The sequence below is a fragment of the Musca vetustissima genome, unplaced genomic scaffold (assembly GCF_032173495.1).
Source record: "Musca vetustissima isolate MV318-11 ecotype Yass unplaced genomic scaffold, APGP_CSIRO_Mvet_v1 utg516537, whole genome shotgun sequence".
Classification (NCBI taxonomy): domain Eukaryota; kingdom Metazoa; phylum Arthropoda; class Insecta; order Diptera; family Muscidae; genus Musca; species Musca vetustissima.
Window position 1 is genome coordinate 1 of NW_026873738.1, and position 14,821 is coordinate 14,821.

Genomic DNA, 14,821 nt, shown 5'->3' on the forward strand with positions numbered 1-14,821 from the left:
CATTTACTTGAAATCGGACCAAAATATATATAAACTAAATCTAAGTCCGTAATTCAGTACGTTTTGCGCATATTGGTCATATTTCAGGCCATGGTGGATCATTTATTTAAAATCGCACAAAATTATATATGGGATCTATAACCAAATTTGAACCGATTTCAACGAAATATTTAGGCTATACTAACTTAAGGACGTTGTTCAATTTTGTACATATCGGTCATATATATATATATATATATTTTTTTTTTGGTTCATTATTGACTTAAAAGCGGATGAAACTATATATGGGAGCTATATCTAAACGTAAACTGATTTCAACGAAACTTGACACACGCTAGCCTATACCTACATCAGAAAGTTGGGCAAAATTTTGTGGTAATCGGCCTCAATTTGGTTTGGGGCTTTTGTGCACCATTTACAGAAAATTGGACGAAACTATATATCGGAGCTATATCTAAATCTGAACCGATTTCAGCGAAACTTTCCAAACAGTGGATTGTATTAACTTGTATACGTTTTGCAAAATTTTCTGCCAATCGGCCATATTTTGGGGCTTTTGAGCATCATTTACTGTGAATCGGACGAAGCTATATATGGGAGCTTTATCTAAATCTGAACCGATTTCAACAAAACTGGACATACTTTAGGCTGTAGTACCTTCAGTACGTTGTGCAAAATTTCGTGTCACTCGGCCACATTTTGGGGCTTTTGTGCATCATTTACTGAAATTCAGACGAAACTACATATATAAGAGCTATATCTAAATCTGAACCAATTTCAGTGAAACTTTCCCAACAGTGCATTGTATTAAATTTCCTATGTTTTGCAAAATTTTGTGTCAATCGGACATATTTTGGGGTTTTGGAAATCGGACGAAACTATATATGGGTGCTATATCTAAAACTGAACCGATTTTTCTCAATGTCAATAGGGTTCGTCTTTGGGCTAAATAAATGCGTTGTGCCAAATTTCATCAAATTTGGGTCATAAATGCGACCTGTACATTGTTTACAATTTAACATGGACAGAAAAACGGACGTACATGCATAAATCGACTTAGAAAGTGATTCTATGCATATTTGCAAAATGAACCATGAGTCTATCTCATTTCCCTTTGCGTGTTACAAACATATGTACAAAGACATAATACCCAGTATAACAGTGTGGTGAAGGGTATACAAAATTTACAGCATCGAAAATCTACTTATTGAATGTTTACTTTTTTTCTTGCAGAATCATATTCAGCTTCCCGAAACCCTTATATACGGCATATTTTTGCTCCAATTATGGCCCAAAAATGGGATCTATGGCCCATAGTGCGCCTCAACTTTACTTATCGATGACAATCCTCCAAAAAAAAAATGCATCATTGGAAAAGAGAAGCTGCGGAAGTATTCTAAAAGGACACAAAACCTACTACTTTCAAACTGAATATATTTTTTTCAGCTAAGCATATGGTTTGTCTTACCTTGAATAAAGGGAACTAATTTGCTTCTCCCTACTATTTCGCTATAAACGTACTTTATTATATATATAAAACAATGCAACTCAACAGTGACACACGTCATTCTAAACGTCTCACATTGCAAACAATTCCAAATAGAAACCACAAGTTTAACACCGCCCTGTATCAACGCCATCTAATCGAAATCAATTGTCATACTTTCGGTGGGCGTATGGTCATGACGTTTTCATGAAATATATATATATATATAACGATTTGCCCAGGATCAATAAATATAATTTTCCCAGAAATATACTAATTATGATAGTCAACATTTAGCCATAATTTTGAAAATGCATACAAATGTACATTTTTGGTAGTCACCCCTGCATGAACCTAACGCCAATTTAACACAAATTTCCATCCGAACACACCTCTCTTCATTAGCGCGTTGTGTATGAGAAAATATTACAATTACAACATTTTTGTTTAGTTACAAATTAACGTTGAAGGACATTAGGTTTTGTGCCTAATTAGTTGCACCCTTTTCACTACCTTCCCTAGGCCGGTGAACCATTGGTCATGGTGTCAGTAAACGTGTGTCTGACTTCTGTCCGTTATTAATTTCTTAGAAGTGAATTCTTAATTGAGGGTGGAAAACCCACATTGCAGTTGCATTTGTTATTTTCCTTTTGTTTTAGTTTTTTTTAGGTTAGTTTTCCATATGGTCTCACGTCACGGTTATTTATCGTCTAATGGCGTGTAGATAGCTAAGTAAACAAACAAAAATTAGTTAGGTTAATATTTCTTTTTTTGTGGTTTTGTTTTATCATATCTCTCTACACAATTAATTGTTACAAATATGTTTGTGTCTGATTTTCTTAAAAATTAGTGTGTGTAGTTTGTGGTATAAGTAGAAGAGAAAATGTGGTTAGGGAAAGGGAAATGTGAAATAAAATTAAGATGTTATCATATTCCAAGGAAATGGTTTTTAATTTTAATATAAATTTGGTATAAATAACAAAATAAAAACGTGGTTCCGAAAGTGCATATATGTGATATGGTTATTGTTACATTTAACCTGACAGGACAGTGATATTTATAAATAATATTGTTAATAGATATTCTTAGATACACGTAAGAATACATACAACATCTCAATTAAAATTGATAAATCTGTCAATCTTAAATCTAATCAATATTCCATGACAATGTCTTAAGGTTCTTATTAATGTTCTTCACTCAAAGAAAGTATCAATCCTTTAAGACAATATCAAATGCGCTTGTGAAGAACTGTGATTAACAAAACGTTCATCCTTTAAGTACGTTTACAAATTAATCAAGAGGATAATTAAACATAATTAATTACTAATGCAAATGAAGATGTTGACGCAAGAAATGTTTTTAGGGTTTTAATGTACGTGGCATCCTACATAACGTTGGGAATATAAAATGTCTTATTGTACAGCATAATAGCTTATATTTGAGTGCAATATATTGTGAGCATCAAATGAAACTTACTTAGCTGGCTTGTTATAGAACGGTTGTTCCACAAGTCGATTTTAAACCAGTAAGGAAAATAGTAAAGTCGGACGGGGCCGACTATATGATACTCTTTTCCACTTTGGCTATATTCAATGGATGAATTCTAACAGACCTCACATTTTTTAAGGACCATTGACATGAAAGTGGGCTACTTTAATTATATGATCTGTGTCTTATGTGAACCGGCTTAACCGAACGTTTAATAACCGAGTACATTTGTAAATTTATATTTTTGATCAGCGTAATATTCTATGACGATTTTACCATTCCGTCTTTCTGTTGTCTAGTCTCTAAACTACAAGATTGAGTTGTCTTTTGTCTGCAGCAGGCAGGTCAAGTTCGAAGATGAACTAATGGATTCTTCTTTGGTACATCAATCCACACATATGTTCTCAGTAAGCTATGCCAAGATTAAATTCGTTTAAAAAATTATGTAAATCAATCAAACTATTCATGATGCTACAACACAGAGCGCTTTAATTCTTTGGTTCACAATTTGCTAAAAATCGGACAAACATATATGTGGGACCTATATATACATCTGAACCGACTTCACTAAAACTTGGACCACTTTAGGCTATTATAACTTTAGTACGTTGTGCAAAAGTTCGTGACAGTCGGACTAAATGTGACTCTTTGGTGCCCAATGTGCTAAAAATCAGACGAAAATATATATGGGAGCAATATCTAAATCTGAACCGATTTCAATAAAACTCGGCACACGTTATGCTATTCTGATCCTGGAAAGACCCACAATAAACACATCGACACATTCCACCTATCCGTTAAGAGGTGCTTAAAATCATGTCCCCGTTCGGCATTCCTGCAAAATATGCAAAATATATATGGGAGCTATATCTAAATCTGAACCGATTTTTCCCAATTTCAATAAGGTTCGTTCTTGGCCAAAATAAATGGTCTGCGCCAAATTTCATTCAATTCGGATAATAAATGCGACCTGCACTTTGTTTACAATTTAACATGGACAGATAGACGGACGGACATGCATAATACGACTTAGAAAGTTATTCTAGGCATATCCTCAAAAGGAACCATGGGTCTATCAGCCGGTTACAAACATACGCACAAAGACACAATACCCTGTACCACAGTGTGGGAAAGGGTATAAAAATATTTCCATGCGTGTCGGTCTTGTGAGCAACTCTTCCAATTTGAAATACAATGATTCGAAATGTTCTCTTATTTCCATCTAGCCAACAGTTGGCTCGCTTTTATATGCCTTTTGAGCTGGGGTATCCTTCTTTATTCTCACGATATGACCTAGCCTCCGTAGTCTCTGCAGCTCAATACGACTGGTTGTGTCGATGTCCGCGTATAGATCGTAAAGCTCGACGCCGGTATTCACCGTCGCCGCAAATTGGCCGGTAGATCTTTCGGATAATTTGTCTATCAAACACTCCAAAAGCTGCCTCATCTGCTTGCGAAAGTACCCATGCTTCAGATCCATATAACAGCACGGGTAGTATCAGTCTTGTAAAGTCTGAGTTTGATGGCGAGAGGTGGCCTTGTTTGTAAACTGCTAACTTAGACCATAGTAGCATTTGGTGGCCAACACTATCCTTTTCCGAATTTCAAAACTGTTGTCATTAGTTTTATCAAATTAGTTATCAAATTCAACAGTTGGTCCGAGTCTACTGTACCTTTTGCGCGTTGATACCATCAGCTCTCAATGTTCGACCAATTCTGTCGATGTCATCGGCGTAGGCGAGTAACATGTCTTGTTTGGTGTACAGAGTGTAATTTCTGTTCACCTTTGCCTCTCATATGACCTTTTCCAGCAGTTTAGTAAAAATATCACACTACAAACTATCACCTTGTCTGAATCCTCGTTCGGTATTGAAGAGCTCCGATAGGTCCTTTTCGACTTTAAGTGCTGACCATGTCACACTTAAAACTATCGTGCATGCCGAACACAGACATGGCTTTAAATGCATCTAAAGGGGTAGAAATGTCGAATGCGGCGTTATAGTCGACGAATAGGTGGAATGTGTCGAAGCGTTTTTCGTGGGTCTTTTCCAGGATTTGGCGCAGAGTGAAAATCTGGCCAATGGTGGATGTGCCAGGTCTGAAGCCGCATTGGTATGGTCCGATGATGTCATTGACCATTGGCTTCAATCGTTCACACAGCACACTGGATAGCACTTTATATGCGATGGGAAGGAGACTTATTCCTCCATAGTTGGCACATATCTTGTCTCCTTTTTTGTGCACGGGACACAGGATGCTGAGGTTCCAATCATTGGGCATGCATTCATCTAGCCAAATTGTACTAATCAGCTGGTGCATGCTCCTGACCAGCATCTGGCACCAGTATTGAATAGTTCAAGTGGTAACCCATCGGCTCCTGCTGCTTTATTGTTCTTGAGCCGATTAATTGCTTTTATGACCTCATCTTGGCTAGGTGGTATACACTCTATACCATCATCTCTTATTGGTTCTGGGGTATCTTCTTCATCGCCACTATTTGATACTAGTAGCTTTTCGAAGTGCTCCTTCCAGATCCTCAACACGCTGTCTGTATCTGTCACCAGGTTTCCTTCTTCATCTCTACAGGAGGATGTGCCTGCACCAAAGCCTTCGGTTTGGTGTTTTACTCGTTGGTAAAATTTCCGGACTTCATTCCAACTCCTGTACATCTCGATTTGCTCACTCTCACGTTTTTCTCGTTCTTCCTTTTTTTTCTGAAAACACGTTTCTCCTCTCTCCTTTTCTCCCGATAATTCTCCATCACGTTACGTGTTGCTACTGTCTGCAGGGTTGCCCTATACGTTGCGTTTTTCACATCAGTAGCATTACGACACTCCTGATCGTACCATGGGTTTCTTGGTGGTGGTTTTTGGTACCCAAGTGTTGTTTTGCTGCAGTTTGTAGGGAGTGGGCAATTCTTTGCCATTGTGCTTCTATACTATTATCGGGACAAGAAGAGCTTTCTTCAAGCAGATGGGTAAGTTGAGCAGAGTAGGCCTCGGCTACCTGTTGTGTTTGCAGCTTTTCGACGTCGAGTTTCCGTGTTGTATTAGATCGCACCTTTGCTACAACATTAAGACGGGTGCGTACCTTGACTGCACAAGGTAATGGTCCGAATCGATATTCGCTCCTCGGATCGATCGGACGTCTAAAACACTGGATGAATGCCTTTCGTCTATCAGAACATGATCAATTTGATTTCTCGTTGCTTGATCAGGAGAGATCCAGGTGGCCCTGTGTATATCGAGATGCTTGAATCTGGTGCTGCTAACTACCATGTTTTTTGCTGCTGCGAAGTCAATCAACCTCATGCCGTTGTCGGATGTTTCTTCATGAAGACTGAATTTTCCGACGGTAGGGCCAAAGATATTTTCCCTTCCGATTTTTGCATTAAAATCTCCTAGCAGAATTTTAATGTCATGGCCAGGTCAACGGTAATATTCTGTTTCTAGGCGCTCGTAAAATATGTCTTTGATCTGTTCATCTTTGTCTACCGTCGGATGGGTGTCGGATATCCTATTTGCATGGGTGCAAATAAGACTGATGTAGAAAAACTTCGCTTTTATACGGATTATAGAACTTCTCTCATCTACTGGAGTGGATCTGGAGACAATGTATTTTGTTCTTGTATTAACCATAAATCCGCAACCAAATTCACGTCTAGTTTCATGACAGCTATAAGACAGGGCGAAATCATCTGATTTACTTACGTCAGTTCCTTTCCATCGCATTTCCTGTAAGGCAATAATATCAGCTTTGTACTTCTTGAGTACATCCGACAAGGCAAAAACTGCGCCACAACAATGTGCGCACATTCCAAGTACAGATTCGCAGATATTTGGGGGGTTTGGTTTTCTTTTTCGTTGTGTTTTCATAGTAGGAGGGAGTTTCCGAGTGTGGGCAACTAACCCGACGCCTCAATCCATTTTTTATTATCTTATGGATGAACTCGCGGCACATATCTACTCACTTTTTCAATGGATGATGAAAATAGTTCCCACCGATGACACCGCGGGGAGGTCAGGGTCCACAATTGAGATGAAAGAGCGACCAAGATAAGCCAGGGCTTCGTCATGTTAAAGCCAACCAGAGCCGTTGCTATCATCCCATTACACTATTTATATAGAATTTTTTTTTAATTTTCAAAAACAATTTATTTTTTCACAATTACAAATATATTTAACGAAATAACAATGACTCTAACAACAAATCTCTTTGGCTCACATCACTGTACACTTAAGCACGGAAACGGAACAAAGATGAAGGCAAGTACTTATTTTGGGGAACTTGTGGTTCAGGACCAGCACGAACTGTAGCTTTAGAAGCAAAGTTAATAACGGGAGCAACACCACCATTGACATTAAGAGATTTTCCACCCAACAAATCGTATTGACTTTGGATAGCTCTTTGGGCGTTGGCAGCATCTTCAGGAGTGCGATATTTGACAAAGTGAACTTCGGGTTTGTTGTTGTTGTTCTTGCTGACGGCATTAAGTTTATTGGCCAATTCACCCAAATCAGTTTGTTTGTTGAGGACATAGATGGCGGTCTTTTGTTCGGCAGCTTGTTTGGCCAAGGCAAGAGCAACATTCTCCAGGCCATTATTTTCGGGACCCTTAATGAAAATAACGCGGAGACCTTTCTTTAGAGAACCAGCAATACGTTGAGCAGCCTCCGCGTCATTGAATTCACCTTCAGGGGCGGAGAATGAGAAGAATTCTTTTTCGTATTCAACGGGGGCGGTGAATGGGGCAACGCCGCCGGACCTGGTGACAGGGCCAGAGACTGAAGGAGGCGAATATTTGCTTGGGGAAACATAGGAAACGAATGGAGTCTGGATAGTTCCAGTAGCAACAGTGCCAGGTTTAAATGACAATCCTGTGCTGGAGTGATCAACTGGTTTGTAGTTGTAACCCAATTTGTCGGCACAGGCGACCGAAACCAAGCATAAAACCTACAATGAATAGAAAAAAAATTAATTTAAATTATTTTAATAAATATTTTTAGGATATTTTGAATTTTAAAAAATATATTTTCATTGAAAAACTTTATTTCACACTTACAATGAAAGCACGCATCTTGATTAGTTTGTTTGTTTTGTTGCTGTAGACGAATTGTGTCTATGCCTACTCCAAAAATTGCCTCTATTATTTATACTAAACGCCGGGCAATAACGATTTTAAAAATGTTTCTCGTTAGAAGTCATTGTTAAAATACCGACTTTAATTCCGATAATAATTTATGACCATAAATACCGGAAGTTTTTGTTTTTTTAAGTGGATGCCACCTACAAATGACCTATAACATCTTCCATTGTCACGAAGTCAACGTGTGTGTGTCTACGTGCGTTAATCATTTGATCTACCAATTAGGCCGTAACCAGTTTTAGGCCTCCAAAGTAACACAGTAACAGCCGCACACCGATTGGTAGCCTATAAATGGACCAATTTACATAATGATTACCATTGTCTGCTGGCACCGGCTAGAATCTTATCATAATTATTACCGAAGAATGCATATTTTATGGTAATAATTTGTTGTTGTGGTGCTATCTGGCCTGGGTTTATTTGAATATGGAATACGCTTTTAAACGCTGTGAAGTTACACATTTGGTTAATGAGTCGAATAGTTTTGGAATGTGGGTTAGAATCGGTTTATTCAACTTGTTGGTATGTTAGGGTCGCCAAGAATAAATGATGTGTGTGTTTGTTTGTGTGCAGACACCAATTTCGGCGGCATCAATATGGTGACAATTTTAATGATACAAGGTTATTAGGCTGGTTGTGGTAGACCGGCCCATCTGTGAAATATGTTTATGGTTATTAAGTTTTCAATTTTTGTTGAGATAGACGAAGATCAAAATATGGCTTATCGATTAATGTGTCAATGATTGGATTATGGATTATTAATATGGAACGGAATACACCATTTCTAGGTGAAATTTAAAACATACGTTATTTAAAAGATAAAGCTTATGAGCTTAAAGCTTATGTTATTTCCTTTAATCCGTTAATTTGAGAATATACTTAGAATCCTTTTTTGGTCGATTTATGTATGTATGTCCGTCCGTCCGTCTGCCCATGTTAAATTGTAAACAAAGTACAGGTCGCATTATTGATTCGAATTGGATGAAATTTGGCCCAGCTCATTTATTTGGCCCAAGGAAGAACCGTGTTGACATTGGGGAAAATCGGTTCAGATTTACCAACGTCCCTATATATCTTTCGATTTCTCCGAAATTCCTCTTTTATCTTGGTCCTCTTTCATCTCAATTCACGATCTGCGAATCTGCGTGTGCGCACGTTGTACTCCCGATATTATTGCTTTACAGGAAATGCGATGGAAGTAAATCAGATGATTACGCCCTGTATTATAGCTGCCATGAAACGAGACAGCATATGATCGTTTCCCTGGCCATGACATTAAAAGTCTGCTAGGAGATTTTAATGCAAAAATCGGATGGGAAAATATCTGTGGCTGAAAATATCAAAGGCTGAATTTTCCGACGAAAAATTTCACCGTCGGAAAATCCAGCCTCCATGAAGAAACATCAGACAACGGCATGAGGTTGATTGACTTCGCGGTAGCAAAAGCAATGGTAGTTAGCAGCACCAGATTCAAGCATCTCGATATACACAAGGCCAATTGGATTTCGGACAACGATCGGACAACGAGAAATCAAATCGACCATGTTGCGATAGACGGAAGGCATTCATCCAGTATTTTAAACGTCCGATCGATCCGGAGAGCGAATATCGATTCGGACCATTACCTTGTGGCAGCCAAGGTACGCACCCGTCTTAATGTAGCAGCAAAGGTGCGATCTAATGTAACACGGAAAATTGACGTCGAAAAGCTGCAAACACAGCAGATAGCAGAAGCCTACTCCGCTCAACTTACCCAACTGCTTGACGAAAACATCCCTGGTTCCGATAATAATATAGAAGTACAATGGTAGAGAAGCCAGAAATCCGTGGTACGATCAGGAGTGTCGTAATGCTACTGATATGAAAAACGCAGCGTATAGGGCAACCCTGCGGACAGTAGCAACACGTAATGCGATGGAGAACTATCGAGAGAAAAGGAGAGAGGAGAAATGTAAAGAAGGAAACCTGGTGACAGATACAGACAGCGTACTTAGGATCTGAAAGGAGCATTTTGAAAAACTTCTGATATCAAATAGTAGCAGTGAAATGGATACCCCAGAACTGATAATAGATGACGGTATAGAGTGTATACCACCTTGCCAAAATGAAGTCAGAATAGCAATCAATCGGCTGAAGAATAATAAAGCAGCAGGTGCCGATGGGTTACAAGCCGAACTGTTCAAGTCTGGAAGTCAGATACTGGTAAGGAGCATGCACCAGCTGATTAGTACAATGTGGCTAGAAGAATGCATGTCCAATGATTGGAACCTCAGCATCCTGTGTCCGGTGCACAAAAAGGAGACAAGACGATATGTGCAAACTATAGAGGAAAAAGTCTCCTACCCATCGCATAAAAAGTGTTATCCAGCATACTGTGTGAACGACTGAAGCCAATGGTCAATGGCATTATTGGACCATACCAATGTGGCTTCAGACCTGTCAAATCCACCATTTACCAGATTTTCACTCTGCGCCAAATCCTGGAAAAACCCCACGAAAAACACATCGACAAATTCCACATATTTGTCGACTATAAATCCGCATTCGACAGCCATATTCGTTCAGAGGTGTCCAAAGCCATGTCAGCGTTTGGTATTCCTGGCAAAATTAATTCGGCTATGCAGGGTAACTTTAACTGGCACAAGATCAGCAGTTAAAGTCGGAAAGGACCTCTCGGAGCCCTTTAATACCTAACGAGGATTCAGACAAGGTGACAGTTTGTCGTGTGACCTTTTTAACATCCTTCTGGAAAAGGTCATACGAGAGGCAAAAGTGAACAGAAATGGCACTCTGCACACGAAACAACACATGTTAGTTACGCAAGTATATGAGACAGCTCTTGGAGTGTTTGAGAGAAAAATTCTCCGAAAGATCTATGGGCCGAGCTGCGGTGACGGTGAATATCGCCGTCGAATGAACCATGAGTAGTACCAGCTATTCTCGGACATCGACATTGTTAAACGTATTGAGCTGCAGCGACTACATTGGCCATGTTGGCCATGTTGGCCATGTTGTGAGAATGGATTAAGATGCCCCAGCCCAGAAGCCATATCAAAGCGAACCAGTTGATGGTTCACGCAGAAGGGGAAGGCCAAAAATACGATGGAAAGATCAAGTTGAAGACAACATTGCCGAAAATGGTCTTTCAAATTGGAAAAACTGCGCAATAGACCGACGCGCGTGGAAAAAAATTCTAAGCTCAGCTTCTGTCACAAGCCAGCTAAATAAAAAAATAACTTCCATATATAATTTCGACCTATTCATGTTAATTGTACACCAAATTATAAACGGGTATCTGATTGAGATTAAATCTGAAACAGTGCAGCATACAAAATATCGTGTGTCAAGTTTGCTTTAAACCATTTTTTAGCATAGGTTGCAAAATGACATGTGTAGGGATTAATGTTAGTCGGTTTACATACAGATTTATGCGTGTCTGATTGTCCGTCTGTTAAAATCACGACAGAAATCACAATATTTGATATAGAAATTTGAAATTTTGCAATGGCATTGCTATTGCTCCTAGCATAGTTAGTATTGAAAATGGGGTATATTGGTCCCCCTATTAAGGTACCCTCAACAATTCGGTGTTATGGGGATTTTTGACACGTTTTCGAACCAAATTGGCTGCAATGTGCTACTTTTGGTTCTCATTGGGTGTCAAATCTTCCTACCGAAAATGATCAATATTGGTAGGGTAGCCCTCATATAACGGCAAGCCCATCATATGTCATGGAGAAATATATATTTTGGATTGGGCATGTCTAACTGAAAATGGACAATTTTTCTATCAAACCCATCAACATTTATTAAGTTGTGATTCATTTTGGTCTTGTTAATTTAACATTCCAAACTTTTTTTCCTCTATTTTTTAATTCCTCTAAAATTTAAAATATTACATTCAAGGTAGACATCTTAAGAATGTCTAAGTTAAAAGGTCTACCATAACGTCAACTACCTTCCAAACGTAAAACTGTCAATTTGTCACCCGTCTTCCATAACACTTTAAAAAACTACAACGACTAAAAATATGTGAGTGTGTCAAGATGTTAAAAAGGTATTGTTCGTTGCAGACATTCACCATGTTTCAGCCAGCCAGCCAGGAGAATCACATGTAAAGTTTTCTCACTTTTTACAGTCAATCATTGGAATTTGATAGAGGATTAAATTCTTAACTTGTCGAAAAGAGAAATGGATTGAAATATAACAATCCAGTAAGATTTTTGCATTCACTGAGGCAGATGATGCGGTGACAGGGTTCCGCCGACGACACTGCCGCTGATGAATTAAACATGATCGATGAAAGCTCAACCCTGCTTATAATAATAGCGATGCTACGTACGATTGTTGGGGATGAGGCATTTTAAATACTTTCACTACAATGGCTTATCGAATTGGAGCGTATTTTGTTCTGTCTGTCTGTTTGCTTACATGTCTGCCGTTGGTTGATAAGTGACAGTGTAAATAATCGCAAATAAATACAACCATCCATCCATCCAGTCAGACATTCATTCATTCGTTCCCTTCCATTCTCTCATTATTAAGGATAATCATCATGTCATCATTATTTAATTGAAATCCTAAGAGCTTAACCACATTTTTCAATTTCAATGGAAACTTCGTTTTTTACTCTGTTGTGATTTGTTGTTCATCGCTATTGTATTGATGTTGTTGTTGCATATTGTTTATCACAGCTGTTGGTTGTTATTGTTGTTATTTGTATTTTCACATTATAAATGACAGTTATCGTCAGCATCATTTGACATGATTTTTGGAAGGTATGGGGAATAAAGATTTGGTGAGGGGGAACTCTATTTGGTAATTAGTTACACGAAGGATTTGGAGGATGAACTTAAAAATCTGAGATACCAAGTTTACCATACTTATATCTTAGTAATCTGAAATGTAGTCAAACGAAATTGGAAGCAAAACTCTTTTTTAAATAAATAAGCCATTATGTTCCGCTGGGTAGAATCTTCATACGCTTCACAAAGAAATGGTTTATAAAAACCTCAAAATACTAAAAAATTGGGGTTCCGTTATATAAAGGCCTTATTCCGTTTTCAATGTTAAACATCCTACTTATATTGGTAATTAGGGTAAAGTATGGGAGCTATGTCTAAATCTGAACCAATCAAGACTTAATTCGATATGCTGCACGCCATCGATGTTTAATTGCAATATAGGATTCGATAGTAAATATAGGGGAACTACGAAAGGTGAGGGCGTGATGTGTCCTTTTAATTAAATTTTTTTCAAATTAGGAAAATGCGTATTTTTTGCAAATTTCTGCAGAAATCTGCCTTAGCATTTACACATGTAATCCGTTTTATTTTTCCACAGGTACGAAATTTTAGTGAATCTTCAACATTAGTGGAGTAAAACATTTAGGGCAATAATGCAAAACTAGTTTTCATATTCGCAGAAAGATGACTAAAAATTTCTTCTTCTCATTCCGCTAGTTTAAAACTTTTTCTAAATTATTGAATTTACGCGGCTAAAATGTATGTTACAGTTTGTCCATATATAAAATGTTGCAAACTGGGATATATCGGTCCATGCGTTGGTATAGCCCACACGTGGCGATGCCCTCCAATAAATATTCAGTGTTTTGTGATTTTTTGCACATTTATACCCTTAACCACACTGTGGTACAGGGTATTATGTCTTTTTGCATATGTTTGTTTGCATAACAGGCAAAAGGAATCGAGATAAACCCAGGGTTCCTTTTGAGAATATGCATAGAATCACTTTCAGAGTCGATTTATGCATGTCCGTCCGTCCGTCTGTGGTTGTTAAATTGTAAACAAGGTACAGGTCGCATTTATGATACGATTTGAATGAAATTTGGTATACGACACTTATTTGGCCCAATGACGAACCCTATTGAAATAGCGAAAAATCGGTTCAGATTTAGATATAGCTCCCATATATATTTTCGACCGATATAGGCACCAAAGTCCCCATATATCTTTCGATTTGCACGAAATTTGGCATAGGATACTGAATTAGGTCCAGAATGTGTGCTAAAGTTTCGTGAAAATCGGTTCAGATATAATTCGATTTTATGTAAATAGCACACCATAGTCCCTATATATTCTTCGAATTTCACAAAATTTGGCATGGCGTACTAAACTAAGTCTAGAATGATGTGTGTTAAATTTCGAGAATATCGGTTCAGATATAAATATAAGTCCCACATATACATTTTCGTCCGATTTTAGGTAAATGGTGCACTAAACTCCTAATGTGTCCGTTTGACAGAAAATTTTTTGAGTCTACATTTTTAACAGTGCAGCATACTGAATAGCGTATACCAAGTTTGCTATAAATCGATTTCCATAAATGTGTCCTTTTGTACGCAAACGATTCTAAATCTGCCCGATTGAAATTACATTTGACATAGGTTGCAGAAAGGTGCATGTTACTTTGAGGGAACATTGTCCTGAAATTGTTAGAATACATATGTACAATATACATAAAGTTGTGAAGGGTATCATATAGTCGGCCCAGTCCGACTTTACTACTTTCTTTACTGGTTTTCAATTTTACTAGTTGTAATTGGTTATTATACCCTTCACCACACAGTGGTACAGGGTATTATGTATTTGTACATATGTTTGAGAAAATGCATAGAATCACTTTCTGCATAGAATCACAAAGTACAGGTCGCATTTATAATCCCATTCGGACTAAAT

General features: G+C 38.0%; 1 protein-coding gene across 1 annotated transcript; it reads right to left on the bottom strand.

Moving 5' to 3' along the window:
• Positions 1–7,213: 7,213 nt before the first annotated feature.
• LOC133327760 (uncharacterized) lies at positions 7,214–8,054 on the bottom strand. The gene is made up of 2 exons (XM_061536302.1): positions 8,040–8,054; positions 7,214–7,930 (listed from the first exon to the last, which is right to left on the bottom strand). Exons 1-2 carry the CDS (start codon positions 8,052–8,054, stop codon positions 7,214–7,216), a joined length of 732 nt encoding a protein of 243 aa, XP_061392286.1.
• Between the last annotated feature and the right edge of the window lie 6,767 nt (positions 8,055–14,821).